General features: G+C 42.4%; 2 protein-coding genes across 4 annotated transcripts in view; one reads left to right on the top strand and one right to left on the bottom strand.

Moving 5' to 3' along the window:
- Nucleotides 1–10220: 10220 nt before the first annotated feature.
- MED14OS (MED14 opposite strand) lies at nt 10221–10818 on the bottom strand (the record flags this gene model as incomplete). Its single annotated transcript, XM_029929643.1, is given in 2 exon segments — nt 10221–10571; nt 10573–10818. Coding segments are annotated over 2 exon segments (597 nt in total), but the record flags the coding sequence as incomplete, so codon positions are not given.
- Nucleotides 10619–14514, top strand: part of MED14 (mediator complex subunit 14) — a 67831-nt gene continuing 63935 nt past the window's right edge. For 2 of the 3 annotated variants that reach the window (XM_029929485.1, XM_029929486.1), the window contains exon 1: nt 10619–11036. In XM_029929485.1, the coding sequence (XP_029785345.1) occupies nt 10822–11036 (215 nt within the window). In that variant the 5' untranslated portion in view covers nt 10619–10821. The remainder of the gene's footprint in view (nt 11037–14514) is intronic. The other variant, XM_029929484.1, reaches the window with a different exon arrangement.

Genomic DNA, 14514 nt, shown 5'->3' with positions numbered 1-14514 from the left:
TTCCCAATCTCTTCCTTCCTAGACTTTATGGTCTATTTGTTGTCCTGACTGTTGTCCCTTGTTCCCAGGCTGCTATAGCCAATATGTGGGCCTTTAAATGCTTTTGGCAAAAGCTGCTCAGGAAGGTGCTCCAGGTCCAGGAATGTTCTGAGTTGAGAGAAACAAAGGTAAATGTTGTGCAGGTCCTTTGGAGAGCTACCTGACAATTCTAAACCCACAAGCACATTTGAGAATAAGGTCCATATTGCTCTCTTAGGCACTAGCAACCTGCACCAAGAGTATGGACGGCTGTCCTCATGGGTGCTCCCAATCTAGCATGTGGGGGCACTGTAGGTGGGCAATTTAATATGCCACTACGTTCTCTTTCTACAACACAGTGGCTGTTGTCTTCACCAAGCCTCCCTGTGGCAGTTATGACTGTTTGGCTAGATTCCAGTGTTTTGCAAAGCTGATTATGATAGTTTTTGCCAGCTCATTAGTTGCTTCTGTGGAAGGATGCAGTCCTGGAGTTCTCTTTGCAACGTTCAGTGACATTACTCCTTAATATACCTTCAGAAGAATGTAGACCACTGACTTGCATTAATTTTACAGATTAAAGCCAAAAGAAGACATTCTTCTTACCTTGTAAGTATACTAAAAAAGGCCACTATTTAAGTTTGTCATGTTTTCTAAAGTGAAAGAAACAGTTTATTATGTTTTTTTTTCTTTCTCATAGACATTTATGACTATCTGTACTAGAGATTCATAGAATGTGCACCTAATGACAAAATAATTTTTCTGATTATCTTTAAAATTCCCAAGTGAGGCAAAGAGAAAAAGAAAAACTGTAAAAGGAGAGAAGGAACCTATTTCAGAATGAAATTATCACTGCAAAAGCTAAACACCCATTTTGACATACAGTTACACACCTACCCACAAAAGTCATTGCAGGTGTTTTTTAAATTTTTTTATGCCTTTTATTTATTTTTGAGAGATGGAGAGGGACAGTGCGAGCAGGGGAGGGTCAGAGAGAGAGGGAGACACAGAATCTGAAGCAGGCTCCAGGCTCTGAGCTACCTGCCTGCACAGAGCCCAATGCAGGGCTTGAACGCATGAACCCTGAGATCATGACCTGAGTGGAAGCTGAATGCTTAACCGACTGAGCCACCCAGGCGCCCCTCACTGCAGGTGTTTTAAGCAATAACTTGGGGCCTTGGTAATTTTATCAAGTCATACCATGAAAAATTATGTGCTTATTAATACTCGATGTATGGAAAAATAATGTGACTTCTTTTTTATTTTTTTGTTTTTTGTGATTTCTCTTTTTTAGACAAGGCAGTCTCCTCATGGGGTTTGTTGTTGTTGTTGTTGTTCTAAAGACCCTTTCAGATGAAAAATCTTATCCACGTCAAAGTTGCCTAAAGTGGCCACTTCAATTCTAAACTGTCCTCAGTGAAGTTATGCCACAAGTTAGTATGTTCATTAGCCAACAGCCCCATGGGACATCAGGTGACACTCAGTTAAACATAAAGATATCACTTACGAATGACTTGGGACCTTAACTCTAATGTTAAATCACTTCAGTTACTGACTGGAGACATCAGCAGCCTCCTGGAGGGAGGAATATTTGCAAAGATCTCTCCCAAGACCAACCTCTCATAAGTTCTCAGACAACATACAAGATGATGGACATGCAGAACACAGACGACTGTGTTTAAAGACATATTTCATCAGAGGACACCAAAGTCTGATCAGAACTCTAAAATCCCAGGATGGGATAACAAATCTGACACCAAAGAGCCAAACAGATCATCAGGGTCCAGACTCAGTGCAAACTCCATGTTATCAGGGATAGAGATGCCTCAGGTGGATGAGATGCAAGGGGCTACAGATGTGCATATTATTGCCAAGTGAAGGATCCTGGTCCGTAGCAGTGAGGCGCTCAATCATACCTGGGTAGAAACTCCAAATGGTCCTACCCCAATCAGCTTAAAATCACCAGGGACAAATCTGTAGTTCAACAACTACAGGCCTTGAACCCACGAACCACGAGATCATGTCTTGAGCCCAAGTCGGATGCTCAACCAACTGAGCCACCCAGGCACCAGTGAATTTCTGTTTCAATGATGATATTATGGCCAAACCAGAGAGATTTCCCCAGAGCTGATTAAAAAAAAAATGCCATGGAATACCATGGAAGAAGCTGTTCAAAGTCTGAGTGCTGTAGGTGCTCCAGACTGACTGCAAAATGGACAGAATGAAAGCCCCCCCCTGCGCCCGTGATGAGCCCCACCCTTCAGAGAATGGCTGAAAGGATGTTGTGGTCTGCCCACCACAGATGGAAGACTCCACTATCTTTGTTGTAGTACTCAGAGGCCCTCTGTGTGGGCGCTGATGACACTGAGCCAAAAAAATGCCTGGGATAAAGATGGGCAACCCAAATAAGGCAAAAACTGCAAGGCAAGACAAAACAAAGGAGAGGAATCTCAAACTCCCTCCAAAGGGACCCGTAAGGCAATGTGGATATGGCTATTCAAATGGGGGGCGAAGCACAGAAGAGACAGAGTGGGTGAGGACCACAGAGATTTGGTCCGGATACTGAGCTATGGGGGGAACGGCAGCAGCCAGTTCGTCATCCACCCAGTTGGAACTAAGAGTGCCTCTGCAAAACCAGATCCCTCCACAGAAATCATTTCTCTACCGGAGGAACTAAGAAGCCAAGTGGTTGCCTTAAAACAAATTCCTCCTTCAGCACCTTTACTGCTTGAGCATGAACTATGTGTTCTGATTTCACTGTCTTTAAGGAGAAAGGGGGACTAAGGATGGGGGTTGAAGTTTCTCCACCCCCAGAGCAGACGAGAGGCCTTAGTCTCTAATGAGGGTACAATGAGGTGAAGGGAGGACAAGGAGGCAGGATAAAAATTTTTATGACTCATTGAATGCCAGAGCTTGTTCACAGCCATGCATTCAATTGACCAGAATTGGAAAGGAAGTCATGTGAGGAAGGGAATTAACTGTAACCACCTGAGTCTGGCTTTCTGGACCCTTGTCATACACCTCTGGTGAAGGGAGGCTGCTTCTGCTTAGAAGCATCCCCTGGGGCTCTGGACTTGCTGCCACCCTGGCACCTACCCATGACATCCCATTTGCAAAACAGCTACTGGTCTGCTATTGGGCAGGCAGACTGAGCATCTTACCCAGTACTTCCAGGTAACACTGCACTTAGATATTCTCTTCTTAGGTTGGGTCCACTCAATGCTAACAGAGTTGGAGAGGCACAACAGTCTTCTTACTTCATGAAAATAGCATGCCTAGTCCCACAGGTGTGTCCTCCTGACACGAAGACATTGGGGCCACAGGTTTCGGGACCATTGTAGCTCCCCCTCCTTGATCACTTACAGGGCCAGCCTCCAGCTACCTAGGGACCCCACTTTCATTGTGTCCCTAAGAGTGCTTGGGCTTGGTTTACTGATGGCTCAGCTAAACTAAAAGCTGATGATGTGTCCCAGGTGGCAGCACCTGTCTGGCCCCAACAGGTCTGGAAGAAAAACTGTGGTAAGGACAATGGGCCAAGCTGACAGGCATCGCCCTTGCCTTAGGCAGTACTGCTAAGGACCATCCATGTTATATGTTCAACTGAGTCTTGGGCTGTGGCTAATGCTCTAGCTCTCAGTTCAGGCACCTGGTAGTAAAGACACCCCTCTGTGGGGCTGTGAACCCTGAAAAGCCATTGCTACAGGCCAATAGAACATTCATGTGGCCCATGCAGACATTCTTAGAAAGAGTCTACACCCAGGTGAGATCGAATGGAGCCATGTGGTCTCTCAGGCTTCCAAGGGAGCATCTCCTTTGGAACAGCTGTGTAGGGAAGGTCAGGACTGAAAGGGTGGGAGCAACGGGAGTCTGGGACTCCGTGTTTGTGATTCTACCCTGACAATCTCTAGTTGCCCCTTGTCGTTTTCCCCCTCTGGGCCTAGTGCTTGGAAAGCTTGATTGGCTTCATCTTAAGGTGGCAGCTGGACCACAGAGGGAAGGTGACTACATCTGTTGCTTCCGCTACCGCTTGGTTTCAGTTGTTGGGGGTGAAGACTGATGACTGTGAGGATAAGAGTCAGTTGGTGAAATTTATGACCCCTGGAGTATCCCTATGGTGGACTGCTTGATGGTGGGGAACTCTTAGTTCTACCAAGTTCCATCATGGTGCCCATCTCAAATGGAAGAAGGTCTGCATGGAGGTAGAAGTCAGCTGAGTGAAGAGAGACATAGTGGCTACTGACTTAGAACAACTGAACTACGTGGCCATAGAAAGAGAAGCATAACCCTGATACCTGGCTGTGGAACTCCTGCATCCCTATGAGGTGTGTGCAGGGAGAAGGGGTGGGAACATTTAATGCTTTCTTTGTCCCCTTCATCCAGTACTGCAGCATCACAAAACAATCACATGCTTCACATGAGTCAAGGAGCAGCTGCAGTTGACACTATGACCCTGCTGCTGGGTTTGTCATCTCATCTTTGTGCTAGGAAAACAGAAAAACTCTTGCGGGATTGGCCAGATTGGTTATTCCCCTGTGCTGGACACCCTTGGGATGGCAGCACTATTCAGCTCTGCCTGATGCCCTAATGAAAGCAGCACTGCTCGGCTGTGCCTGACACCTCAGCTCCCTTCTCACGTGTGCACCAGTGTAATCTTGTTCCAGTCTGACTGATGACCATGTGAGGGTGATCTGGCTGTGACATCTGTCACCTCACTGATCACCAGAGTTGATTCAGCACCTACGCATGACACCTATGGATGGCATCAATACCTGGCGATTCAGAGGTTGGCATTCTTCCCTAATGAGAATAGAACAAGGCAAGATAAGACTTTTATCTGTTAGTGATAAATGTAATAACTATATCTTAAATATAGTTCTTTTAATTCTCTTTTTCCTCCTTTGTTCACCCATTAGAAATCACTTATTTAAGAGGCACCTGGGTGGCTTAGTCTGTTAAGCATCTGACTTCAGCTCAGGTCATGGTCTCGTGGTTCATGGGTTCAGGCCCCACATCGGGCTCTGTGCTGACAGCTCAGAGCCTGGAACCTGCTTAAGATTCTGTGTCTCCTTCTCTCTCTGCCCTTTTCCTGCTCATGCTCTGTCTCTCTGTCTCTTGAAAATCTATAAACATTAAAAAAAAAGTTAAAAAAAAGAAATCATTTATTTAAAAGAAAATGAATTTTACAAAGAGGTATCTGTATCCCCCATGTTCACTGCAGCATTATCCATAATAGTCGAGACACAGAAACAACCTAAGGGTCTGGCAATGAATGACTAGATTAAAAAAAAATGTGATACCCATCTATCCATGTACAAACACACACAGGAATATTAATCAGTCATAAAAAATAAGGAAATACTGCCATTTGGATAAAACTTTGACAGCAATATGCTAAGTAAAGTAAGTCAGACATAGAAAGACAAATACTGTATGGTCGCACTTACATGTGAGAACCCAAAAAGGCAAAACTCATAGAAACAAAGAGTAGATTGGTGGTTGCCAGGGGCTGGGTGTGGGGGAAATGGGGAGACAGTCAAATGGTATAAACTTCAGTTACAAAATGAATAAGTTCTGGGGATCTAATATACAGCATGGTGACTACAGTTAACATGTGCTATATATTTGAAACTTGCTAAGAGAGTAGATCTTAAATGTTCTCACCACAAAATTTTTTAAAAAGTAACTGTGAGGTGAAAAAAAAAGATACTGAATTTTAGCACAGCTATAAATTTTTAAGAATATAAATCTGGATAAGTTTTTTTTAGAGCTCCTTGCAAGCATTCTTATTTCAAGGCCTGAAACCAAAATTGTTAAAATATTTGACACATTCATTTCTTTTACAAGCAGTTATACTTTAAGTTTCCTTGTAGTTTTTTTAAATGTTAAATATTTCATAAATTATAAAAATGTTTTAAAAATCTCCAAGATAGAGTAGATACATATATTAAAAGCTGTTGATTAGAAGAGAAAAAAAGATCTGGACCTTTAGTTGACTACCCATTTTTGATTTTTCAAAACTTTTTATTATATATTTATATATATTCTCATGCATACAGAAAATAGGAGAAAGAACAGAGTATAAGGAACTTCCATGTATCCATCATCAACTTTAATAATTTGTTAACCTGTTGCCAATTGCAGTTCATCTACCTCCACCAAGTTTTTTTTCTGAAGTGTTTTTGTAGAAAGCCTAGACACTTCATTTTCACATGTAAATATACGTAAGTCAATCTTAATCCCAAATAACTTGATGCAATATAAATAGAACTACACTGTATAAATGAAGGAATATGTCTGTCCCATTCATTCATTAAAACCAGATAGCTACGGCACCATTGTAGGTACTGGGTATATCAGAGTGAGAGCCACCTGAGGGTAGGGAAAGACAGTAGGTTCATAGGTTATTAGGTGAAAAACCAACTATAAGAGTTATTACTCCTAAGTGATGATGATGGTAATATTTAATATATATAGATCACTTACTGTTTGCAAATGTTAACTCATTAGTTCTTCCCAAACATCCTCTGAGGTAAATACTATTTTAACAGATGAGGAAACTGAGACCCAGAGGAGTGAAATAACTTGCTGGAGAGCACTCAGATGGCAAGTGGTCAAGTTAGGACTTTAAGTGGTCCGATTCCAGAGGCCATGCTCTAAAGAAAAAAAAAAAGAGAGAGAGAGAAAGAAGACTACTTTAATCTTGTGGTAAAAAGCAATATTTTTTATTCACCAAACCATTTCCTTCCTAGGCACACAAGACAGTTGTATTTCCCGGCTCCCTACCCTTTATTTTAAAAAATGGATTATCAAAGTATAGTTGACATACAATGTCATACAACATAGTGATTTGACGATTCTATACATTAAGCTGTGCTCACCGTGGTAAGTGTAGTCATCATCTGTCTCCATATGACATTATTATAATATTATTGACTATATTTCCTATGTGGTACTTTTCATCTCTGTGAGTTACTATAACTGGAAAATTGTACCTCTTAATCCCCTTCACTTAGTTCACCTATCCCTCACTCCCTGGCCTTCACTGAAGCATTATTTACAGTAACAAAGATATGGAAGCAACCTAAGTGTCTGCTGATCAATGAATGAATAAATAAGATGTGGTATATATATATAATGGAAAGTCACCCAGTCATAAAAAAGAATAAGGTCTTGCCATTTGAGACGACATGGATCGACCTAGCGCAGAGACTGCTTCGGATTCTCTATCTCCTTCTTTTACTCAGTCCCTCACTCACTTGCACTCACTCTCAAAATTAAATAAACATTAAAACAATTTTTTAATCATAAAATCTTTATAAAAATATTGAAAAATAAAGAACATATTTACATTCATCTCTCTCTCCCCAGATTTAATAGACATTCATATTGTCACGTTTCCTTCAGGTTTTTCTTTATAAATAAAACCCATTAGATATAACTAATAGCTAATAACCAATAAAGCACCACCTCATCCTTTACCCCTTCCTAGAAGTAACTACCATCCTGAAAGTGTTATCATTCTTATTGACATTTTTTACTTCTACTACAATATATGAAATTAGTTATTTTGTGTGCTTCAAAAATGGACAGAAATAAGACACAAAACAAATGAGTGAAGGAAAAAAAGACAGAAAGAGAAAGACAAAGCAAGAAACAGACTCTTAAGTATAGAGAACAAACTGATGGTTACCAGAGGGGAGGGGTAATGGATAAAATAAATGATGGGGATTAAGGAGGGCACTTGTCATGACGAGCACAGGGTGATGTATAGAACTGTTGAATCACTATATCATACATCTGAAAATAATAAACAGTGTATGTTAACTATACTGGAATTAAAATTAAATTTTAAAGAATAAAAAATTAAAATGGACAGAAATGGTATCAAAAAAGATGGCTGCTTTCATTCTGTATTGTTTTTGAGATGAATCCATGTTGGAACATGTAGGTCTAATTCCTTCATTTGAACAGTTACATGGAAATACTTATCCATTCATCTACTGAGACAGTAGATCATATGGTTTGGCTTCTACAATGCTGCAATGAAATTCCTTATACATTCCTAATATCAAACAGCCAAGGGAGGCTTCCCTCAGGATTTCCTCATTTAAGCTGACACGGGAAGGATGAGAAGCCAGCCACATGTGAAGAGCTGGGAAACAAGTGTTTCCCATATCTGGAACAGTGGACAAGCCCTAATACCATAGTAACAGCATGTTCTAGACCCAGTGTGGTTACAGGTGTAGTGAGTGAAGGAAAGAGTGACAGGAGAAACAGGCAAGGATCACTCTCTTAATGGCTTTAGAGACCACAGTAAGAAGTTTGGGTTTTCTTTTACAGGCAAAACAATTAAAGTGTCCTCATTTTTTCTAGGTTGGTCAGACAATACTTAAGAGTGCTGTGAGTGCCTTCCCTCAACTTCACCATGAACGGAGAATCTATTGAATGAATGCAGCTACTGCTTTTGCTCTCCGTTTTGGAGGAATTAATTGCAGTATCTCACAAAAAGGAAGAAAAAATTTACTTTTCAATTCCTTTCCTGCTCATTTGTGTCTGAGGGGCAGCTGTATGTTTCAAAATGAAACTATATTTATCACAATTTCATTTTTCCAGCAAGAGGGCTTAAAAGGAAATGTTATTTTATTTTTCCATATTTTGCAATCGATTTCTTCTATTAAAATCAGATTGGCTTCAAGAAAGATTTCAAGAGATCATGACCTGAGCCGAAGTCAGACACTCAACCACTGAGCCACCCAGGTGCCCCGCCCCTCAATTTTAAAAGATATGTACTGAAACAGAAATTTCCAAAGATTTTGATCTGACGGATGTGGGTGAAATTCTCTCTATCCTAAAACAATTAATTTTTCATCCAATTAATTTTTTCCTTTTATTTGCAAGCTCGTTTGTGCTGTCTCTAGGTAGAACCTTACTGCCAAACAGAACGTATAGTAAAAGACATGGTGTATAATAACTACGTTTAATATACACAATAAGGCAGAGTTAAAATCCTATCAAACCACACAGAATGAGAATCTGAGAGTTAGAAAAGACCTTAAAGACCACCTTGTACAACCACCTATCTTTCCTGTGCATGTGATCACTGGGTTTGTTTTTAACTCGTCAGTAGTTTTCATGAAAGGGGGAAAATCTTCAATAAAACAACTCAAAACAACTGCAAAAGAAATGGTACCATTCTAGCTAACATAAAAATTTGTTCCCGAGGATAGCTTGCATACGGAAGAATGATAGACTCTGCCCTCCAGCAAGGAGTGTAAGTAATACTAATGCGTTTTGATAAGTATCATGATGATATTGCATGTAAGTGTGCTTTAAGATCTCAAAAGAGGGAGCAAGCGACTATACTCCAAAGGTTACACCTTCAAAGAACAGGTGAATGGCCTTCAGGAATGACATGCAGACAAGAATAAGATTATTTTAACCTTAAAGAACAGCAAGGGCATCTCTTACACCTAAGAGTAACAGACAGGAATCTGCAAAAAGATGTTTGAAACAAGGGTGGCAGCAATTGACGCTTTTTAACGGTGGACTTCTACCTTAGTTGCACATAAGAGTCACCCAGAAAGCTTTAAAAAACCTATTACCTCAGACCTCACATCAGACCACCAAAAACCGCATCTATGAGCGTGGCTTAAGTATTTTTTAAAGCCCCGCCCCGTGATTCCAACGAGCAGGCTAGGTTGAGAATCACTGTTTTAAAGCAGGAAGCAAAATATTAAACGTGGATTTTGAAGGGGAAAAGTGGAGGCTGAACACATAAGAACTGAAAACCCTGGCAGGGTAGGGCGTCTACTGCAAGGGCAGGGACAAGAAAGAAGCGAGTGAGAGCCAGCAGTGGAGGACTTAAGGGCTGTTTCTGTGGTAGAATTCCTGGGATTTGGGGGTCGGTAACGAAAGTCGCATATGTCCAACTCCATTATAGTGGAGTTATTCTGCCAGCAGCCCTGCTCTTATCCCTATCCTATTTTCTCGCATCTTTTCCCACAGTTTAAAAAAAAAATGACGGAAACGTTTTCTATCCCACGGAAGGCGCATGAGCAGACTGTGGGAGGAGCAAAGATCTGAGAAGTCACAAGAACGCAGCCGCAACAATTTCTTCGCGATTCCCGAACTACAACTCACGAACATCTTGGAAGGGAGACTCCCCAGCCGCTTTCGCGCCGCACTGGGGAGCGCCGATAAATACCTCAGGGCACATTGGAGCCTTTTAAACACCGGAGGGCGGTGAGGGCAAGGGCGGGGCAACTACTGACGTTTTCGGTGACATCCCTGGCTCCGCCCCCACAACTTCCGGCGACTCGCGGCCACCGCTTCCGCTTTCCCCACCCGCGCGCCGGCCCCGCCCCACTCCCACGCGCCCCCCAAGCATCACTGCACCCGACAGTCGGGAGAAAAGGCACAGGTGGCTGTCGGAAGTCCCCCTGCAGGTTCCTCTTCCGTTCTGCCTAACGACTTCCGCTTTGGCCCGTCAATATGGACGCTGCGGCGGCCTGGCGAAGCGGCCTCTAATCGGTTGCGGAGGCGCAGCTTCTCTGCGGAGGCTGCCCCGCTTCCCCGCCTCCCTCCCCCCACCTCCCCCCCGCCCCTCGCTCCAGTCCCTGGGGCCAGCGGGCTCTTTGCTACATGGGGGCGGGCCTCCGCGGCAGGCTGACGGCTTCCTGTTAGGAGGCGGCCTGGCGGTAGGCGGCGGCGACTCTGCCCGCGCCCACGTCGGCGCGGTGACCGAGCGCCCGGGAAGCTCGAGGGCTTCGTCTTGTGCCGCTGCGCCAAGCCCGGCGCTGCGCCACCATGGCCCCAGTGCAACTGGAGAACCACCAGCTGGTCCCGCCCGGAGGCGGTGGCGGGGGCAGCGGCGGTCCCGCCTCAGCCCCGGCGCCTCCTCCTCCCGGGGCCGCCGTGGCGGCGGCAGCTGCAGCTGCGGCCAGCCCCGGCTACCGGCTGAGCACCCTCATCGAATTTCTGCTACACCGGGCCTACTCGGAGCTCATGGTGTTGACGGACCTGTAAGTGCCGCGAAACCCATGCCTGCTCCCCAGCCCCCCCCCCTTCCCGCCCAACCGGCTTTAGATAGGCTCGCACCTCCCTCTCCCTATGGGGCTGCTGTTTTCTCCTTTCCTCTGGGCGACTTAGTCTAGAATTTTTGAACTCTTGGGGCTCAAGGAGATGGAGGAAAAGCTTTGCATTTGGGGTCTTTCTGGAGATGAAGCAACGGACACTTGTTAATTATGCATGTTAGACTTGCACTGAAAATCTCACCTTTGGGATTTTTGCTCGAGTTGCCAACAGAACCCTCTTAATTTCTTGGTTGGAAGCTTTTTAGCTGAAAGCCCAAAATTAGGGTTTAGGAATACATAATATTCGAATTCCCAAGGACAGGAAATCTGTTTTACAGCGTCTTGACTGTACATTTTAAATGTAGGTTGTAATTGCTTCCGACAGAGTTTGAACTCAGGAGATGTATTGTGTATAAAATAATCTAAAATTTTGGATTCCAAGTTTTTTTTTTTTTCTGGAATGTTTGAGAGTGTTTTAAGACTTAACGCATTTAGTGTAAGTAAAAGATGTAACTGGTCTTCTGTTAATGTCTTTTGGAGTATGAAGGGAGTTTATAGATCACTACCAATGAAATGCCTTGGGACATGATTAGGATGTTAATCCCTTCAGAACAGGATCAGACTACACTAATGATTTTTAGTGTGTGAAGAAAAGGCATTATAAAATTTCGGTATATGTACTTTAATTACTGTTTTACATTTTTAAATCTACATTCAGAAAAAGTAAGAATTAAAATTTTTAGATTAATGTAGTTTTTATCTTTGATCTATTAGATTGCAGATCAGTGTTTTCAAGTGGAACATTAATTTGTTACTAGAGACTTAAGATATTTATTTGCAGATGATTGAAAGAGTTAGACTAGGTTCCCCTTATTCCTGCAAAACGTCATTCTCAATTTGGATATGTTGTACTTTATTGAATGGAAAACAGAAAGACTACCCCTGCCTAATGAGAAACTTAAATAACTGTCATAAATAGGTGTTATTGTAGTAATAACCTATCTGAACCAATTACTGGTGGATTTCGTAAAAATTTAAGCATATCCATGAGAAAATTTCATATATGTAAAGGTCACCTACCCAATGTATAGCTATGGAAAAATGTTGAAAATTGCTATCAGTGGTTGCATAATTTGTATAATTTGTTTTTTCACAGAGGACTTGTAGAAATTCTTTGAACTATACTGTGTTCTTATTATTTTATGGCTTAGTTATGAAGAGAGAAACATCTATTTTATTGCTGTGGAATAAGTACATAGTTTTAATCCTGCACCCTTTATATGTTTATGATTCCCATACTTCTATCTCCAGCAGAGACCTCTCCTCTGAACTCCAGACTCTATCCAAATGCCTACATTTAAATACCTAATGGGTATTTCAGTGTACCAAGTCCAGACCCAAACTCCAGTTTCCACTTGACCTCCGCCACACCTTTCCTGTCTCACTAAAGAGTATCTCCATTCTTCCTGTTGTTGCTTACACCAAAAATTTGGGGTAACTCTTGGCTCTTCTTCCAATCCTACACCTAGCACATCAGCAAGTCCTGATCACCTCTGACTTCAGAATCTGACCACTTTTCAACATTTCCATCAAGTGTGAATCCTTTACCCCTGTTAACTGCAGTAGTCTGCCAGCTGATATCTCTACTACTACTACAACCTTGCCCCTTTACAGTTTTGGTCATCCATAAAATAGGTGATCCTTTTAAAACTTATCTGCTCACACTTCTCCAGCGGTTCTCCATCTTTCTCACATCTACTTACAGTAAAAAGGTTTTATAGTTACCTGTATATGGAGTGACCATGAAAGTTATGGTCCAAATCAGGACACTTCTGAGCACGAAAGGTGGTGCTGTTAATAATAATGTTGGAGTTGGGGCGCCTGGGTAGCTCAGTCGGTTAAGACTCTGACTTCAGCTTAGGTCATGATCTCACGTTCGTGGGTTCGAGCCCCGCATTGGGCTCTGTGCTGACAGCTCAGAACCTGGAACCTGCTTCTGATTCTGGTCTCCCTCTGTCTCTGCCCCTCCCCACTCATGCTCTGTCTCTCTCCGTCTCAAAAATAAATTAAAAAAAAAAACATTTAAAAAATAATAATGTTGGAGCAACATGCACAAACCAGGATTGTTGGGCAAACCAGGCTATGTGGTCTGTGCCTTCTCTGCCTTACCCTCTTTATCCTCATTTCCTAATCTGCTCCTCTTTGCTTATTCTGTTCCAGCCACACTACCCTTCTTGATGTTTTTTCATAGTGCCAGGCACAACTCCCACCGTAGAGCCTTTGCTCTTACCCCAGAAATCTGTGTGGTTTGCTTTCCTATTTCCTTTAGGTCTTCATTCAGATAGAACTTCTCAGAAAGACTCTCTGACTCCCCATGAAAACCACTTTGCCCCTGCTGTCCATTCTTAACTCACTACTTTTTCTTTTAATTGTTACTGGGTACTCTTAGTTTATTGTCTCTTCATTACTGGAGGCTCCATGAGAATGGGGATTTTGATTTGTTTGCTATGTTCCCTGGGCCTAGAACAGTGCCTGGCACATAGTTGGGGATTAAGTAAGTATTTATTGATTTAATACATCAACAAATGAATTTTTAGAATTGTCATTCCAGACCATGGAATATTTAACAGGGAAATACACTGTTCTTAATACTTTATTAGACCTTTCCCTCCTGAAGCAAGTCACCAAGAGTGAAACCCACCGACACAAATGGAGATGGTGAATGGGTTTTATTTTTGTTCGGCCGAACAGCCCCTCCCAAGTGTTGGCAAGTCCTCAGGAGAAAGTGCCGCCAATTTGAAGCTCGGGGGTTATATAAGTATGGGAAGGCAGGAAAGGTCATTATTGAGGTAATCAATCATAGGTCCAAAGGGAAAGTGAAGCAGGTGCACAGAAGCGAGAACTTTGCGGTTAAAGGGTGGGATCTAGCAACAGTATCTTAGAATTTAGTAACAGTATCTTAGAAAAATGAGTTTAGTCATTTGGTTATAATTAATTGTTATAGGTTAGGGCTTTCCAGAGCCCAGTTGCTCAACCTTTATTTACCAGGGTTGGAGAATAAAACAATGGTTGGTATTTTTCTGTTAGGGTCAGCTTGACCGGAGGAGGGTCTTACACTTAGGTATGTAAGATAACTCGTTTCTCTTTTGATTTGTGCAAGCCAAAATTAGTTTGGGAACTTACCTTGGAGTTCCTAAATCATGTATTTTCCCTTGTTCCAGGCGGAAGCTGTCAGAATTAATGTATTGACGTAAAGCTAGTGTATACTTTATAAGAATCTTATTTCTGCCGCATTTGATGCTTGTCTGTGAACTATTGAAAGTAAAAAGGACCGCCTTCACAATTTCAGTGGTTTGTTTTTGGTCACGGATTTGTTTTTTTTTTTTTCCTTCTACTTGTGTACCCCAACCTCCTTACATGCTCTCAT

This window comes from Suricata suricatta, chromosome X (genome assembly GCF_006229205.1).
Source record: "Suricata suricatta isolate VVHF042 chromosome X, meerkat_22Aug2017_6uvM2_HiC, whole genome shotgun sequence".
Classification (NCBI taxonomy): domain Eukaryota; kingdom Metazoa; phylum Chordata; class Mammalia; order Carnivora; family Herpestidae; genus Suricata; species Suricata suricatta.
This window is presented reverse-complemented; position numbering and strand designations above follow the sequence as displayed.